This window comes from Fusarium graminearum, chromosome 4 (assembly GCF_000240135.3).
Source record: "Fusarium graminearum PH-1 chromosome 4, whole genome shotgun sequence".
NCBI lineage: Eukaryota > Fungi > Ascomycota > Sordariomycetes > Hypocreales > Nectriaceae > Fusarium > Fusarium graminearum.
Genome location: NC_026477.1, coordinates 4,402,404 through 4,420,287, shown reverse-complemented (window position 1 = coordinate 4,420,287; position 17,884 = coordinate 4,402,404). Strand labels below are relative to the sequence as shown.

The window sequence follows — 17,884 nt, the reverse complement described above, 5'->3', positions numbered from 1 at the left end:
CTGGGATGTTAGCGATCGAACGTGCGTTGACATGGCCAGAGTAACATATGAGGGTCTACTGAAGGGGGGTATGAGTAATGAGTCTGTGAGCAGAAGTCTTCACGACGCTACTCGCGAGCTGCGGAGTCAATGGCTTAAGGCTGAGATGGGGCAAGATGGTGATACAGGGGTCCGGGATATTGTGCCGATGGAAGATGAGTCTGATATTAGGCCCTTGTGGGTGCCTTACGTGCATTGTGGGATATGATGGACCTTTACTTGGATGAGGAGTCGTATTAACGCGGTCGCTCTCTCACGACGTTATGAAATAGTTGAAGAAATACTTTTGTCAGCGTAAACGACATTACTGAATAAACTTGCCCTCTTTGTACTAGCAGAATTACTCCTTTGACTAATATAAATTAAAATTAAATAAGCAATAAGAGAGGAGTTACTTTAAGTTTCCCCCATAAATGCTTCGTTCTGGGCAAAGGCCGCATCAAGCAATCATCGTGGTGGCCATTCCGGCTAAAGCCACAATAGCCAATGCACGAACTAGAGGCCGAGATCCAGCAGAAGCTGATTCAGATGGAATAGGCGAACTAGTTGTTTCCGTGGCGGCTGCTGCACTATTCGAGATATCCATATCAGTTGTGCTGCTGGGATCGTCTTTTGCGCTGTCAAGGCTGGTGTCGGTGGTAGTTGACGCCTCAACGGTTGAAGTAGGTTCAGCAGTAGAAGTGATTTTGCTAGCTGGTGTTGCCTCCGATACAGATGCAAATTTCTCGAAACCACCCGTGAGAGTGACGACGTGGTATGAAAGGGTGAAATCTGCACCCGTCTCCCCCTTGGTCCTGGTGGTCGTATACTCGGTCGAATCACCCCACCCAGATTGCTTCGAGACTGTGCATCTCTCAATGACAGAGCGACTCATTTCGCACACGCTGGAGTAAACGGTTCCATTGACAGTCCCGTGTACATCGTATACGCCCGTCTCGGCGGGTAGCACCTAGTCTAAAATGCCTTCCACTTCCATCAAATCGCTTCTCTGGCTCGTAGGTAGCGATGTAGCCATCGCGGCCACAGTTTTCGAAGCAGAAGCCACCGGAACACTGTACATGCTACGAGGTTGTCTGCGGATGGGAACAACAAACGGTGCTTCGACACGGGAACTGGAAAGGTTGTCTGTGTTTAATAGCGATACGAAAATTAAAATTAGAGGCGTTGGATGTCAACCAACAGAGCCTTGGCAAAGTTTCATGTTGGCTGTCAGCAGTATAATGAGTATGATCTGAGCTGTTCTTACTGGAGCGGCTGCTGCGCCGTAGAAACACCAATGTCCTAAGTCCCAGGGTACAGAAATACAGAGCCTAAAGAACTTAGTCTAAATAGCAAAAGATGGTCTACTGCTTTCGTCTCGCATGCTTGTAGCGGCCATTTGTTTCTCATAGCCTGAGGAGGAGGAGCGGCAAGGCAATTTGACTTGCCAGCCCCTAAAAGCGTGATCCTATCTATTACAGGCAACAGCTCAGACACTAACCACTATAGTTTGCACCTGTAGAAATCCTCAGGGCACCCTTGTAAACCGCTTAATCGCTCACCATCAACCATTCACTCACTTTAGAACAGCTTTGCCAAAGTGAGAGATAATGCCATATATGTATCGTGGTTGATGTTGAAAACGCCATTCAAATATTAATTAAGTACAGTTAATAGTGTCCAAGAAGAGAAAAGTCATCGAATCTAACTAAACTTGCCAGCATTACAAGCCTTGACAGTCGAGCCCTCCATGCCAGGAATAGATTTTCCACTAGGCGTAGTAACTCGCAAATCATTACTAGCACAGCCTCCACCATTCTCCCAAAGGTATGTAAACGGGATGGCATCACCTTTCTTCAACTCAATCTCGTAATATCCTCCCTTCCATAAGTTGGGGTTACTCCATCTAGGCCTATAGAGGAATTCCCGGGCTGTTCTATCTTCCTCGTAGCAGTGAGGCTCAGTGTCTCATAGCCCTTTGGTAGGATGGGTCCATTGAGCTAGTCTAGTACACAAAGAGACCAGTCACTGGATGTTACTGCCATCTCATTATGCTGCTAGAATATCCTATGACTTAAATCAACAAAGCCTTTCTTTAGTCAAAGCACAGCAATTGCATATCTAGCGAGAACATGCCGCTCTTTACTTTAACAAGAAGTCTTTTTTACTGTTCCACTACACAGTCTTTTCGTCAACTGCATAATGCTGCTGGGCACATAAGTAAACTTCCACATGCCACGAACAGCGTAACGTCCAAGTCCGACACGAACATAGTACAGGCGAACAACGGAAACACAACAGAGAACAAACATGAGGTCTACGAGTATAAAAACCTGGCCCGTGCCCTCAGCTAAAATCCGTTCTTTACACAACTCTCAGCAAAACAAAACAGTACCCTACGACACCAGAATACACTTCGTTAATCGCCAGTATTATCAGCTTTGAAACATTCAACAACGCAAAAGGTACCAGGAATACCGTAAGTATGTCGTCCAGTGGTACTCAGTCCAGTGCCAAGACTACCTCTAAGAAGACCACCAAGCTTCTATCGACACTGAAGAACGTGGTTCGCGTAACCTTCTACAAGAAGTCTGAGGACAAGAAGGAGAACACAATTGAAGAGCGCCTCTGCAGACACGAAGAGCGGTCCATGCAAGCTGGACCTCCTAGGCAAGTTGAGCGTCCCACGTACGAGCACCAACCCTGGTCGTACAGGCAGCCAGAATCTCCCGACCTCAAACCAACTCAGGAGGAGTATGATAAGGCAGATTGGGCTTATGCTCTCCATGGAGTCTTGGACGATTCTCTACCCTTGGAGAGCCCGCGTCCGAAACATCCTGGCAAGCATGGCATACTCGACAACGTCGAGGCTGTTACACCTGAGGACTATAATAAATATGATCAGACAGGTTGGGGTTATGTCAAACTAGCAGGGTTGAACGATTTTGTACCCGCGGAGAGTCCAACTCCATGTCCTGCTGGCAATCCTAGCATGGTCGAGGCTACTACACAGGAGAGGTATGTTGAGGACGATTGGATCAAGGCGTATTTCGATAAAGAAGACTCGGACTAGGTACCCGTGGAGACTTCGATGCCATATCGTGCTAACAAGCCTAGCATGATGGACGAGATCCAGGCAACTGCAGAGGAGGATCAGGTTCTTGTCGAATCTCGTCGGTTTATAAACTAGACGATCCGGTAAGGGGTAGATGGAGGAGGGGTATGAAAGACGCGGCCAAAGCGTGTTCACTTTACGAAGTGCACACATTCAAGGTAAGTCGTAGACTAATGGTCTTCACCTAGGAAGCCTGGTACTTTGTAAATCCCGATTTCGCATGTAATTTGACTTTGAACAGTGGAAGCTGGTCAGTGGATTACCATAGCAGAAAGTGATAGCTGCAATACCAAATTGTTGACAGAACTTCAGACTTTAACTAATGAACATAGTGCATGTATGAGCCTTCCTACTTCTGGCAGCCTTAAATGTCCTGGACTTCAGTGTCTGCTAGTCCTAGACAGCACAATCCCGAGTGACTGTTGTGTGGAGGTCTCAAAAAGGGGCTAGCATGACGTATTGAGCAATACTGACGTGCGAATGAACAATCGCATAACCTTTTCAGGTTTTCGAGAGAACCTTCCAATGTTTCACCGCTTGTGCCCCTTTTGTCGTAACCTCTTCCAAAAGTGGCTACAAGGTTCAAAGTTGGCCCAAAGGGATCAGCACCCACGTGCTGCTTTTGACAATGAGGAAGACGCCTTGTGGATACAACGTTGAAATAACTGGTTTGTGGTAATAAAGTTTGTTCCACCACCTGTCATGACCTGTGGGTCAGTCGCGCGGACGTGATACCGCTGTTAGTCATTGGATGACGGTGGCCGTTGCTAGAAGATGGCGTTTTCAGAGTTTGTTGGTGTCAAACAATCCCCGCTTCAGTTAGTTGAGAGGCAGAATTGTACAAGAAGGCAGAGGTACGCCTGAGAAAGGCAGACAATAATTCCAAAGTCTTTTCAATTGTCACACTCGCTCACTTGTCTTAAGATTGCAGGCTTCACTTTGAAAGACATTGTCAATCTGTGGCACCCCTTGTGTAAGTCAGTCTCTTTAACTTGCAGCTCTGAAAAGCATTTGAATGGTCTCGCAGCTTGATGTAATTTTTCTTGGTCATCTTTTGTCCCGTTGCAACACTTCCATGTGTCTGCAACCACCCTTTGTTCTTTGTTCCTCTTGTTCGCTGCTGAGACTCCACTCTCCAACAAAGGTATTCGCGAGACTAACCAAATATCCAGGCATCATTTTGATACATAGACGTGTTTGAACATTTCTCTCAAGCACAAGCTGCATTCAACTTCACAGCTAGACGGCAGCAGTCTCAATTCACGCCGTCCCTTCAATCTTTCTTCAGCATCATAAATTATTTTGCCACAGTTTCTAGAACATTATTCTCTCAACCCTTGCCTAAACACCAGAACATCCACCTACTGAACACGACCGCGCTTATCCAAACCTACGGCACAATATGACTCGTATCGCATGGAACGACGATGGTGATGTGTCAAGCATCTCAAGTGGTGACTCCGCTCACACCTTGTCCTCTTCTGACTTTGAAAGTGAGCTCCCAGACTTTTTGAGATCAAAAGATTAATCTAACGAATGTATAGTACTTGACATGGATGAGCCAATGTCTTCATTTGAGACAGGGATAATGACTCCATCTGAGTCGTCCTTCTCTTTTACACCGCCAGGAACACCCTCGACTGAAACAATTTTTTCGGCACAAGAGAAATGGGATGACCTTGTCGTCACATACCGTCAAGCCGTTAATCAAGTTCGGCAAATTGAGGACGAAATGGCCAACCTCCGCTACCAAAGCCTCCAGCCACACATCAGCATGGACGTTGAAAGATTCAATGCCCACCAGCGATCCCAGCCACAGATTGCTATGCAAAGTCTATATGACATCAATGACGACATGCAACCCTCTCGGCGATGTGATAGTACCCATGCCACTCTCAACCTAGTGCCAGGAGCCCATCAACTCAACGTTGAGTTGAGCGAGGCGGTGGAACTCTCAATTGTTCAACTGGATACCCTCAGTGGGAAGAAAACTATGATCAGCCTGACTGCAAAGTCAAGCGGGGCAAATTTGAAGCAATTGTTGGGATTCTGGGAGTTCTGTATGCCGTTGGGTAAGTAGAACCAATCCGACGGAGAATACCAGAAAGAAGAAACCCGAAATCATGGGGCAAGCCAGTTAGGATCAGGCAGAATTCATTCTCTTGGGAAACGTTTTTTGCAACGCTTGTATTTAGCAGGTGGCGTATATTGAAAATTGTAGAAGGCTAGGAGTGAGATTGATGGCGTTGGCGTAGTATGCATAGATATTCAGTCACGATGAGAAATGTCTTAAGTTCTGCTTGTTAAAATTTCCCTTTTCCTAAATTATTATGCCGGTGACTGTTCATCTTAAAATTATCATCAAGTTGCAAAGTCAAAAATCACATGGTGACATTCGATGATTCATATCATTGGAACACTAAAAAATAAGAACCTATGAAACAATTGCTCGTTCCTAACGATTTTGCCTCGACACGGGATCGAACCGTGGACCTTGTCATTACTAGTGACACGCTCTACCACTGAGCCATCGAGGCGAGTTCCTATTGGATGTTCAAGCAGTGCCCAAAGTAACATCATGACCCTAATTCGCCCCTCAGTAACACTCGCCCCACTAAACTCAACTACTAACTACCCGGTATTAGAATGAGATAACAACATGCGAAGAATGTAGACGACGCCGCCAGTTACGCGCCTAGGAGAAATGCCACTACTGATGCACTCTACGATTATTTTATATGCCAAGTGCCGTACATCATTTTTGTTGACGAATGCATGACACAAATGGATTCGGATTCGCAAAGTGCCGAATACGAAGGGTCGATAGGTGAGTACTGTCGCTTTGACAACACATACTGATCTCGTTACGAAGAAGGGGGATAATGAGAAGGCATTCAAGGTGATCGTATTTGTCGCTTTTTTCCAAGATACCTTTGAATCAGAGTATTCATATCTACCAGAATCATTGCATCTTTCCACGCATAGCATCATCAATCATCTAGTTGCAAGGCAACCTACACGTTACATCGAAGACCTCATCCAATATTTACAAACATAACAAAACAACAGAATCAAACGCTGTGTCTTTTCTGGAAACTTTGGCAGCTTGTACGTGCTTTTGGCCATCTCTCGAGAAGACAAGGTTAAAGGACTGTCCGTAGTTGGTTTGAATTTGCTGTCTGACCGCAAACTCAGGGACGATGAGAATTTGTGGTGTCGAGAGTTTGAGAGTGGTCCACTCGACGAGCCTGAGAACATCGCCATCCCGGAAGCTACGTACCAGTGAACACGGCGCAAAATGGACTGCTCTCCCCAGAAATCCATGCTCGGTTTCAAGGACAGTAACCTCGTCTCGATTAATGGCAACAGGCTATCCCTCGTCGAAGCTATCGTCTTCCTCAGCGTTGAGGTAGGAAAGATTAATTGGACATGGCTGATTCAGACCTATACCAAGGTTCTCGAAGTCCGCGAAGATCTGGCTGCCGCAGTCATTATGGACGCACTTCGTCATCTTGAACTTGCTAGTCTGGAAAGCAAAGCCCTCGATCTACAGCAGGAGCTTGAACAGAAATGGGCTGGGGAAGGTACTGCTGGTCGATGGGGAAGTACGTGCCATATCATGAGTGATGCTGCACTTGCTTCGTCCTTGGTGGACGTCAGTGGAGGCGTGACGTGCAACATCAGCCACACGCACTACCTGCCTTGCAAGCAAGGTGTCAACCCAAAAGGTGATAACAAGTATACTTAAAATAAGGTTAACTCAGAAAGGGATTTTTCTGCTTTTTTACTCGCGAGGGCTGTCGAGTTACATCATCGGCCCGACAATTGAAGAGCGCCTATCAGCCGACTTATCTTGTTGCCTGGCAAATTTCGTCGTTGGGGTCATAGTACTCATGTGGACAGTCGCTCGTTCGCTGATACTTACGGCATTACTACTGTCGTTGGCAACGTCAGATTTCTTTTTTGTCGCAGTAGAGAGGTGGCACTTTGCCAGAGATATCCTGCTCATTATCACCGATACGACAGCAATGAAGGTGGGGATAAGTGGGATACTGTTGGTTTGATGTCTTCTGAAAGGTGATAGATCAGCGACTTATATGGTATGATAAAAAGTGCCTAGAATGATGTTCTTTTCTATATTGCGAAAATAAAACGATTCAATATTTGCTAGGGCGTATGTAAAACGTTTTGCACTATTGAGATTATTTTGTTTGATACCTGGGCTATTATTAAGTGCTTTATTTTCGTTTCTTTCTTACATTTTTGAGAGTATTGTTACTTACGTGCAGTAGGTAGCTTATGCTTCTACTTCAATATAGGTGATGCTTTAACCTGGGACTTTTCTTCACATATAAAATACTCAAACAAGTAGAAATCGAGACGTAGTAGCATAGTTTATTAATATCACCCTACCCTAATATAATATAAGGTTTAGCTAGGTATAAAATGCATTACTTCCTTTTATCTGGTTTTTTTCTTTTTTCCTTTATTAATATTAAAATATTATAAAACTATATAATATTTTAATCCTCCCTCTATAAAGGTAACTAATACAAGATAACATCACCTATGGTGTGGTAATTATATTGAAAGGAAGGATGATCTTCAATTGTGCTAGCTTGGGCACGGTGCCTTATGGGCCCATGCCTGACTAAGTCCGACCGGAACAACCTCCTGTTCCGGCGATCATGTCCTCTCACCAAGGTCATGCATTAATAACTAAAGAAAATATAACTAAAATCTCAATAAGGATAACTGTAAGATATATCTTATCCCAGACTCTAATTGTAGAAGGTCTATACCAATCTTCTTTAGAGATATCTTGATATCTCTCAAGGATATCTACCCTCAAGAGCGCCAGATTTAACACAACCGTATAGATTTTGTTAAAAGCAGACTGGACTGATTCCAACTTGTGTACTAGGTAAACTCTCAATCCTGGATTCTCCTCGTCCGACAGATGCGAAAGAACAGTATCCATCTCGAATGATACTTTTGACAGGTCTTCGTTCAATAAACGCATGAATTCTCTGCTGGGAAGGTTGAATGTCAAGTTTACCAGTCCCAACCTGCGCTGGGCACGATCAAGAATTGGGAAGTCGTACGGCATGCGCCGCACAGTCTCGCTTAGATGATTGATCCTGGCGAGAAGGCTGTACACAGAGCTTGGGTAAGCGGTGCTGGTAGAAGCGTAGTTAGCCATTTTGAGAAGTGTGAAGGAGATGATGTCGGTTTCTTTTTTGCTGAAAGTCCTGCTTGAGCTTTACTTTTACTGTAAGAGAAAAATGTCGCTGGAGAGTTGGTTGAGTTTGCATCGTTCGGGAATCAGAGCGGCGATGTGCCCTTTTTATAGCTGGGATCACGACGGAATGGATGTTGAGTCGTCAAAGGCATGAGAAAACACAACATTACCACTTATTGAACATAAGCCATGAACAATTAGACATGTATAAGGATGGCAAGAAAAGGACTTTTGTCCTGAACAATACATGTAGAAGAACATGGCCACTTAGAAAGGGTTGGCATTGCTTTGTGATTGTTCTGTCAACACCGAATACACAATAGACAACAAAGTGTTTGTTTTAGTTGGTTGTTCGTATATTACCAACCAAAGCCGACTTGAACAAGATGGGTTCTGGCCGTCATAAATTAGCTTGGAAGCGGGTACAAGATGTCCCACTTGACTTTTGATTAGGAAGTATTTCTTTAGTTACTTTGATACATGCATAACGATTAAAATGAAAGGGAATGTCAAGCCTTCAGATAACAGCTAGTTGATATGACAGTAACGAGTTTGTTAGAGTTGCTATTGATTCAATATGATGAAGCTACTCAAATTCTGACCACTACTTTGTTACCATCAGTGCCTTCCCGAACCAAATCCAACCCTTGAGCAATTGAGCTCAACCCTCCCTCCAGTACTTGAGCTCTAGAACTCAGCTTATACTCCCCAAGTTCCAATGCTTCACTCAAATATGAAGCCAGCTTCCCTTCAGCATCCCATTCAATTATGTCTGTGCCAAAAACAAACTTGCTCTGGACTCCACTACTCATCACCTTGAGGCGATCAGTACCTGCCATCCAGAAGTACTTTGCCACAAACGGAATCATGGAGATATTTGTCGTTGGTTGTGACTCGGGCATCGAGAGAGTCACTTGAGCAACGTTCTTGGTGGCTCCGGGAATTCTTTTGATAATGTCGACGCACTTCGCTAGTGACCGTTGACCAATGGCCACAGCTCCTGCGCATTTCTTTTCCTTCAAAGAAGTAATCACATCATCTATGACCGTTGGGCTGCGATAGTCGAAAACTGAAGAAGCGCCTAGATTCCGCACAATGTCCCAATTCTTGGGCGATGCTGTGGCGATAACATCGTAGCCAGCTGCAACAGCAAGCTGTACAGCATTTCTGCCCACACTTGTACTCGCTCCCCACACCAAAACTGTCTGGCCTGTTGAACTGCGGTTTGCCTTGGTCTGAGGTAGCTGTAGTGCTAGTTGTTCCTTTTGGAATAAAGCACATGCAGCCGTAACAAAAGTGAGAGGCAAAACACTGGCATCGGTGGACGTGATTCCGTCTGGAATCTTAGCAGCCAAATGTTCTCGCACGATACAAATTTCCTGGAATGCGCCTTCGTCGGGACATCTACCTCGCTTGTCCATGCCTGCTGTAACACCCACAACTCTGTCGCCTTCCCTGAATCGGCCAACACCAGGTCCCGTCTTGATAACCTCGCCAGCGACATCGTAGCCGAGGATAAGAGGATATGAGAGCCATTCAAACATCATGTTGCCCATGGACTGTTTCACTGCATCGACTGGGTTGATTGCGACAGCATGTGTTTTGACGAGGAGTTCTCCTGGCCCAGGTGTTGGAACAGGTGCTGACCTGACTTCGATGGTAGGCCCATTGGGACTGACAAGGTAGGCAGCTTTGTTGGAAAGGTCCATGGTCGATGGAAGGGGTATTGCAGTTGACTTTTGTTGTGGAGTGTTCGAGTAGAGTATTGTCAAAATATGCTTACTGAGATGTTCATCCCTTTGCTGGCTTCTGTCAGTTTATATAGATCAAAGTCTTTCTTCCGCATACAACAAATTGTGATAGTGTCTTACATCAAAAGCGAATCCGAACAACCACGAGCCACTTGCGGCTTTGGGACTAGATCAAGTTCTTCCACCCCTTGTCTCATTCATCGCGTATCTTATCTATGCTTCTCTTGATTGGATGTATATCTCGGTCAGAGAGGCGAACCAATTAGGCTGTATGATCGATAGATCCTTGTCAGCTGTATGCTACCCTGTAAATCTCAACTTCTGGTATGATCGGATGGTGACAAGCATGCATGTGAAAGCTGACAACGTGAGATAATAGTCAAAGATACTAATTCTGATGTGAAAAGTCTGACACTTGCATGTATTTTGCTTACTATTTGCTTCGAACGTGAGAGTCAAAAAGTCAACGACGTCACTTATAATCCCACCACTCTGATTGCCTGTCCTTGCTCCACGATGTACGTAGAAGTAGGTAAAAGCTGGGAGACAAGGGACTACGATAGCTTACTTATCGATAAATCTTTGGATACAGGATTGAATGTCAGCGCTCGTTGAACTGATTACTTTATTAGGCTTTGTGAAGTTCTTGTCAAGGATGAGCTAGTAGGTAAGCCACCAATCGGATTTAAAGACGGTTTGATAGCATTGTTTTGTCAACATGGCGAGAAGTAGTCTGTGATACTAAGTAACATAAGCAACATATTCAACCCATTTGATTCAGGCAATGGAAGCTCTCTTGACCAGCTGAGATTAAGCTTTCCCAGCACAAAGATCCTTGACGTTGCAGATCAGCGGATATAGGGCTCATGAGGACCCACGGACGTGTTCATGCCAGATAGAGTTCACGAACGGACGATGCCAAGAAGTGATGTGCACCATGTTCAAATACGAAAAACTCTATTTTTCGCATAGCCTTGAATAAAGCATGATCTGCTTTATTGCAGCACGACAAACTTCAGTATTGAAGGCGTGATCTCTCCAGTGATCGATAATACTGTTACCCATTTGGAAAATCTCTTTTTTTAATTCTCCTTGGCTAACGAAAGCTTTGACTTGTTTTGTCGATTCTCTCAACACCATGCAGTTAATCGAGTCTGTAGCCCGGCAGATATACGATATCAGGCTTACGAACTGTCATGGATGCAGTAGAACCTACATATGACCTCAATACTAGTAATCTAGTTGAGATACTCTTAATAGCCAATGATGAGCGCTTATATCATGGGTTGCGGTGCATGTCACAGCAACCCATGACTGATAGACAAGCAAATCGGAAAGCATCGTTCAGATCCCTGGATTGCCTACTCCCAACAATTACAAGCGTCAAAGCGCTTATTTGTTGGCTTGGCTGAGATTAAAGGAGGAACAAGAAGCTGGTATCTGTCCAGCTAATGAATTACCTCGTCCACGAGTTGATCATGAGTCTTGCGACTTAATCCGTTGACGTCAACCTTACCCTGTACCGTTGCGACTGCTTGGTAGGTATTTCTCCGAAATGGCTTGGGAAAATAGTCTCCGGAACATTTTATTCCTCTGCTATGAACAACATGGCAATGCACATTAATAGATTGGTGACCGTTAGAATTGTGGTGCTTCGCATTCGCTTATCGCCAAGACGTACTAGGAATTACAACACGGTCAGCCACCTCCTTTCTTCTTCTCCTCAGATGTCACTCTTACTTCCCGAAGATCTTTCTGTTATTGGACATCCATTCTTAGTTCAAAAATAGGAGCAGCCAAGACATAGTCGCTCGAATGATCATACAGATCTTTACTTAGCTAGCCTTTTACTCAAAACACTATCTTCGTCAATTCATCCATAATCGATTGAATCCTTTAGGAAAAGCATTCAAATGTTCACATCAGGTCAAGTGTTCCGAGGTATCCGGGTACTATCAGCTGGCTGACAATAGTAGCGACATCGGAATATGTCTTAGTGCATTGGAGATAACGAGGCTTGTATGGGTTGTAAAAGGCGCATTTCCGCGAATCCGCACTATTACTTGGCGGACATATAACGGAATGTCAAAAATAAACATGGAGCACAACGGCGTTGCCGAGGGATTGGGAATGCAAAATCGGTAAGCATTGCCTATCTGGGTGTGAACTTCAGATGTGAACTTCAGATATTATTCAGAGAATAAACTGATCACTGACTTGAATTACTCCCAATCCCATACTTGTTATCCATCCAATGTTGCTCTTTTCTGTTCAGACATGTCATCGTCTTGTTATCGATGGCGTGACAATTACCCTTGAAAGCCCTCCCCTGCCTGGCTCTGATGAGACAACAGGCCTCCGTTTTTGCCATGTGTCTACCATGTGACCGCGTGGTCACCGTATGGATGACATGTGGCTCGAATTTGTGACCGTGCTTCACTGCCTGTATCGATTGGCTACATCGTAGCGTCTTGAGACGAATTGTTGCCATGGATTCGCCGTCCTTCGAAATTCAAGACCTTCGATTATGTCTAGCGGCAGTTTTGATGATCTTGACTCAATCTGTTGAGTCAGTATCATCATATCCGTCTCGCCGCGTGGCAAACTGCTTCAGTACTGTCCATCGGTGTGATTAATCGCAGCGGCTTATTCCGGGCTGCCAGTTCAAACTGAAACATCGTCTATTCGCAGCCCACTGATATCGACTCATGTAGTTTGAAGGAAACTGCACTCCTATCTTCAAAATGTCAATTTCTCTGAGCACTGTTCATAATATCTAGAGTAGTTCTGATAGAACGTTCAAACGCCACCGCCGTGCTAGATTGTATGGACCCTTTGAGTGTTCAATGCTCCATGAAGAGTTTTTAGACGCATCGATCAATCTTGGTGATCAGATGATAAGAATGGGGTTGTCATAGCACAGCCAGGACGACGGGTCCAGACCCCGTCTGTCTGCCTGCCCCTAGTTGGAGATGAGAAGTGGTTCTTGAGAGGCCCCCTGTTGAAGATTTGAAGTGGTTCGCTAGTTCGTCACGTCAAAAGCCCCTGTCAGGGATGTACCCCATAGTAAGCAGATCAATATCAACACAAAAAGAAAATAAAAAGGTTTTACTGACTAGACCTGGATTGAAGAAAGCAAACATATCTTTCTCGGCTGAAGTCAATGTCTGTTAAATGGCTCGTTATTGATTATACCTCCAGAGAGGTCATCCGATCACGAGAAATAGTACGCCTGCCTAACAAAGTCTTGTTGTCCGATTGGCATGTGGGTAGTATCGAATGGATCACTGTAACTATAGACTTGCTCACTAAAACAAGTCCTGTTTCTTACCAAGCCATCGTCTTATCTCATGACATAATGGTGGCAACGGGAAACTTGCAATGGTTTTGCCATATATCTTGCCATGCAGGTGGTGTTGTTTGGAATTGCCGAATTGAGTCTGTAATTCCGGGACATGAGAGAAGCGAAGTGGAGAGTCCAAGAATACCAGGTCTAGCCTTGCTACCTATGGTTAGCAGACTCGTCTCTAGCCTGTCTAGATGCCGTACGCCAAGCCTAGTCCGGATATCCGCAAATAAGACAAGAAGGAGACTTCTTGAAGATCTACTATCAGTTGCCGCTAAACGGTTAGCCTATACGTCAAACGTGATATAAGGGGCACGATGGGGAAGGTGTTCCTTAAACTGTCCGAGTTGCGTAGGGTTCCCACCGGACAATCACCTCAACGAGCCTAGTCAAAACACTGGACTCAAGGTAGGGTGGTATTTGGGAGGGGTCTGGAGAGGGGAAATTCCCCTGACCTGAAGGCACTAACTGTCGCATCCCTGTCGCAAAGCCTGTGCAGCAGCGGATGAACAAGCTCAACGGAGCAATCAATTAAAACAAAAGATATGCATGATGCAGGTCTCTTACCTGACTTGAATCTATGGTACGCTGACGGTCGTAATCGGGCGAGCGATACTCTAAGGAAAGCAGTAGTTTATAACGCAACCTCTGCTATAGCGTGGCTTGGCTGGAAATCATTCCTGGGCAGACCACCTTTCAAAGTTTCATATAAAGTCCCTCATCCCATGTCTCCTTCCCTCTTTAGGATCGCGATCCTGACAAACTTTGTTTCCTCGAGAACTGTCCCAAGATGGCGGAAGCAATCGACAACAGGGGCCCCGAGCTCATGGGCGTCAACATCGCCTTTTACGCCATGGCTTTGATTACATGCTTATTGCGATGCTATGTCCGCCGTTTCGTGGTTGACGCATTCAGAACAGATGACTGGCTTATGGTTGTGTCTACGATATTTTTCACTTTGTATGCGACCTTTTCAACTGTCGGTACCACATTCGGTACTGGCCGCCACCACGCCGATCTCGAGACTGACCAAGTCACCACCGCCATGATGGTGAGAAATCCCAATCTTAAACCCACGTGTTCTATTCCTAACAGTATCTACAGTGCTGGTGGTTCTGTTATCTCTGGTATTGTCTCACTATGATTTCCTGCAAATTGTCCATCGGATACTTTCTACTGCGCGTCACCACGGAGAAGGTCCAAAAATGGATTATTTATCTCGCCATGTTCTCAACTGCCTTGTCCGGCATCATCTTTTTCTTTGTCACAGTCTTTCAATGCCATCCCGTTTCATACTTCTGGAACAAGGAGCAAGACGGCACATGTATCAACCCAACAGTTGTCATTGCGTTGGCCGTTCTGTACAGTGTTTTCGCCGTCGGCTCCGACTTTGTTTTCGCAATCCTTCCAGGCTTCATTGTTTGGAAATTGCAACTACACAAAAAGACTAAATATTCACTGATCCCTCTTCTTGCAATGGGCTGCGTGTAAGTTGAACTACTCTGCCATTACGAAATTACTGACTGACATGAAAATAGTGCAAGCGCTGCCGTCATCGCACGATTCCCTTACCTGCCTCTAATCAGATCGCCCGACTTTCTCTGTAAGGACATTATCTCAAACCTGAAGGTAACAGAAGCTGACCAAAGCTACCAGGGAACACCACAGACATTGCGATCTGGTCAACGATCGAGCAAGGCCTGGCCATCACTGCCAGTAGCATGGCGACCCTGCGGCCTCTCATCAAGCAAGCTGCCTTCCGTCTCGGCTTGACAAGCAAGCCCGTATCAATTGGCCCCTCCGGCTACAAGAACTCTTCAAGGACTCCTGGTCCTGGAACACCCAAGGCCTTCTCCGGCCGCGACGCATACACTTTATCATCCGTCAGCCGCACCGCCAATGAGAAGCGCGGAACAAGCTTCTTTCCTGGCGACCTCGAAACCGGAATCAAGAAGGAGATAAAGTGGGAGGTCAAGATATCAAGAACAGTGGCAAGTGAAAGCCAGGAAGAGCTTCATACGCCCAGGAATGTCATGAATAGGAATGTCATCTAATAAGCTCTCGAGAGCATACTATCTCTAATTTTTATACCCTTCTAATACAATCACAAAGTAAAAATGTCTAAACAGAGTCCCCGCTGTTCATGCTACTCCATTTCATCATGTTTGCCACTTTGATTAAGATGCAGATTTTGAAAGATTGATTCCTCAGGTATCCATATTATCATGAAGCCCCAGTATCCGTCACAAGAACTAGGTTGCTCTTGTTAGCAGCATTATGCTTACAGACATCCTTTCCTCTAAATGCCAACTCAAAGAACGAGTACAGCTCCACAAAGCTATAGGCAATGATAGTCGGCAGCATCAGAATCCAATGCAGTAGGCCTCTTGTGACACCCTGAAGACCCTTGTTGTAATTGCTGTCGCTATCGCCAGGAACAGGCAAGTTCCACCGGACGAGGACAGTGGCTATCAACAAGAATACATATTGTGATCCAAGAAAGATGAAACACACGGTTTGAAAGAGGCTATCGCTAATGAAGAGTCGCTTGTGCTCGGGGGCAGCCATGTTGATCAGCTGAACAACGATAGGGGAGAACACAGAGAAGATGGCGCTGGCGCAGAGGACGAGTCCGTAGTATATGAAGAATCGGCTGGCCCAGCTGACAGACAGAAGGAGACTTGGCATACGGTAGGTCTTGACAATGAAGTAGTGGAAGACTTCGCCGGCGCCAATAGTCCATCGTCGAATCTGAAGAGCCCACTCGCGGATTTCGTCGATGTAGTTGCTACCAGAAGTCGGACCGTTGATGGAGATGAGGTTGAGGGGTCTGATGCGGATCTCACGTTTCGTCATGATAGTGTATCGAATCAAGGCAATGATATCCTCCATCTGATAGGCTGGATGGGTAAATGCTCCCTCCTCCAATAGCTTGACGCTAAGAGAGTAGTGCGACATGGGGTTGATGTTCCAAGGGATTAAAACTCCCATAAAGAAAAAGGTACGTAAGACTCCAGTGATGTCGACGAAGAAGGGCATGGAATTTCGCTTGTAGACAATGATGGACTGCCAGATAGACGAGTGACGATCGGCAGTATCCAACTTGCAGTACTCAGCCTCCAGCTCCATCATGTATTCGGCGTCGAAGACAGCGTCGCAGTCGCAGTTGGTAAAGATGTGTTCGTATTTCTCGTAGTTATAGTCGACATCGTCACGGAGGATCTGAAGACCTCGACGACAGGCATAGTTCATGTTTGAACATTTGCCGCTGATCTCACCAGGGACGTCTGATGGGTGGAAGGTGACGATGAGACGAAGGAACTTGTTCTTATACTTTGTCAAGACCTCATCCTGCTTGGCTTCCTTATCAGGTGTACGAGATTCCATGCCGATGATAACAGAGATGCGTGACTTGGCATCTTTTTGGCGGACGAGAGAGTCCAAGGTAGTTTCCAGTACGCTCATCGGTTCCTTGTACAACGTCATAGCAACTATATGACGAACAGTCGAGTAGTCGTCAGACGTCGAATCAGATGCCTCAACATCTTGTGTCTTTGAGTTCTTGAGCTTGTTTCGTCCGTTGATAGCGATCGTTCGACGGATGGCGCATATCGTAGCTATTAGCCAGATAAGTTGGAAAAGGCCGATTAATATTATGATGACGATGTTTGTTGCTTGGTTCATGTAGGGGACGAAAGGCATCCATATCGGGAAGTGAAGAAAGATAAAGATTATTAGAAGAAACAGTAAGTTCCAGCGGAAGTATCTGTTGGCTGCTTCGAGTTTGGCAGCGTCGACGCCAGCGTCCAGACTGATGACAGATGATGTGACAGTTGTTTCACCCATGTTGAGAGTAGCTTGCCTCTAGAATAATGGAATAACCCTATTACAAAATAGCTAGAACGACAAACAGTCTGGTGGAATGTAGCTAGTATTAATAGTTTACACGATAGTGTTGTCAAACATCCATCGGCTCAGACTCCCTTTCTTCCCTGTCTCTTATTAGGCTATAGAAAAACGATAAAAATAAAGTGATTAAAAGTTCCTTACGCTTTACCTCTTTGAAATAAAGCCAAGCATTAGCGCTAAAATCTTACAAGGGAGGGAGTTTATCTTGGTATCAGCCAAAGTCCCTGTCGTAGATTACTTGACTATCTAAACGCTAACCAATAGGGTCTCGCCGTTTAAAGTACAGTCAAGAGCCGCATGTGAGGGATTAAGTTTACCCATCGGAGTGAAGTCATAGGATTCCGTATAAAGATCAAAAAGCCCTGTGAAACAAGCTCAGAGAGGAAAGACTTGGAAGCAAGAAGCCCAGAAGGGAGAGACAAGAGCAGGAAGAACACGTATGCTCGGGTCAAACCTTGTTTTGTCTTGGATGACGGAATCAGCAAACAGAGTCTTTTTCGCTT

General features: G+C 45.4%; 9 protein-coding genes and 1 non-coding gene across 10 annotated transcripts; 5 read left to right on the top strand and 5 right to left on the bottom strand.

The window, feature by feature from the left end:
* Positions 1–31: 31 nt before the first annotated feature.
* FGSG_13216 (uncharacterized protein) lies at positions 32–247 on the top strand (the record flags this gene model as incomplete). Its single annotated transcript, XM_011329276.1, has 1 exon — positions 32–247. One exon carries the CDS (start codon positions 32–34, stop codon positions 245–247), a length of 216 nt encoding a protein of 71 aa, XP_011327578.1.
* A 231-nt stretch (positions 248–478) lies between these two features.
* On the bottom strand, positions 479–913 carry FGSG_07763 (uncharacterized protein; the record flags this gene model as incomplete). The annotated part of the gene is made up of 1 exon (XM_011329275.1): positions 479–913. One exon carries the CDS (start codon positions 911–913, stop codon positions 479–481), a length of 435 nt encoding a protein of 144 aa, XP_011327577.1.
* A 1,590-nt stretch (positions 914–2,503) lies between these two features.
* On the top strand, positions 2,504–3,208 carry FGSG_07762 (uncharacterized protein; the record flags this gene model as incomplete). Its single annotated transcript, XM_011329274.1, has 2 exons — positions 2,504–3,036; positions 3,136–3,208. The coding sequence occupies 2 exons, from the start codon at positions 2,504–2,506 to the stop codon at positions 3,206–3,208; spliced, it is 606 nt and encodes a 201-aa protein (XP_011327576.1).
* Positions 3,209–4,535: 1,327 nt separating this feature from the next.
* On the top strand, positions 4,536–5,362 carry FGSG_07761 (uncharacterized protein; the record flags this gene model as incomplete). Its single annotated transcript, XM_011329273.1, has 3 exons — positions 4,536–4,626; positions 4,678–5,205; positions 5,355–5,362. The coding sequence occupies 3 exons, from the start codon at positions 4,536–4,538 to the stop codon at positions 5,360–5,362; spliced, it is 627 nt and encodes a 208-aa protein (XP_011327575.1).
* Positions 5,363–5,598: 236 nt separating this feature from the next.
* Positions 5,599–5,670, bottom strand: FGSG_20683. The gene has a single exon. It is a non-coding gene; the product is annotated as a tRNA-Thr (tRNA).
* A 761-nt stretch (positions 5,671–6,431) lies between these two features.
* On the top strand, positions 6,432–6,881 carry FGSG_07760 (uncharacterized protein; the record flags this gene model as incomplete). The annotated part of the gene is made up of 1 exon (XM_011329272.1): positions 6,432–6,881. One exon carries the CDS (start codon positions 6,432–6,434, stop codon positions 6,879–6,881), a length of 450 nt encoding a protein of 149 aa, XP_011327574.1.
* Positions 6,882–7,542: 661 nt separating this feature from the next.
* Positions 7,543–8,336, bottom strand: FGSG_07759 (uncharacterized protein; the record flags this gene model as incomplete). Its single annotated transcript, XM_011329271.1, has 3 exons — positions 7,543–7,547; positions 7,834–7,852; positions 7,980–8,336. 3 exons carry the CDS (start codon positions 8,334–8,336, stop codon positions 7,543–7,545), a joined length of 381 nt encoding a protein of 126 aa, XP_011327573.1.
* Positions 8,337–8,965: 629 nt separating this feature from the next.
* Positions 8,966–10,084, bottom strand: FGSG_07758 (uncharacterized protein; the record flags this gene model as incomplete). Its single annotated transcript, XM_011329270.1, has 1 exon — positions 8,966–10,084. The coding sequence occupies one exon, from the start codon at positions 10,082–10,084 to the stop codon at positions 8,966–8,968; it is 1,119 nt and encodes a 372-aa protein (XP_011327572.1).
* Positions 10,085–14,262: 4,178 nt separating this feature from the next.
* Positions 14,263–15,526, top strand: FGSG_07757 (uncharacterized protein; the record flags this gene model as incomplete). The annotated part of the gene is made up of 4 exons (XM_011329269.1): positions 14,263–14,523; positions 14,577–14,959; positions 15,011–15,075; positions 15,129–15,526. The coding sequence occupies 4 exons, from the start codon at positions 14,263–14,265 to the stop codon at positions 15,524–15,526; spliced, it is 1,107 nt and encodes a 368-aa protein (XP_011327571.1).
* A 169-nt stretch (positions 15,527–15,695) lies between these two features.
* On the bottom strand, positions 15,696–17,318 carry FGSG_07756 (uncharacterized protein; the record flags this gene model as incomplete). The annotated part of the gene is made up of 2 exons (XM_011329268.1): positions 15,696–15,724; positions 15,758–17,318. 2 exons carry the CDS (start codon positions 17,316–17,318, stop codon positions 15,696–15,698), a joined length of 1,590 nt encoding a protein of 529 aa, XP_011327570.1.
* Between the last annotated feature and the right edge of the window lie 566 nt (positions 17,319–17,884).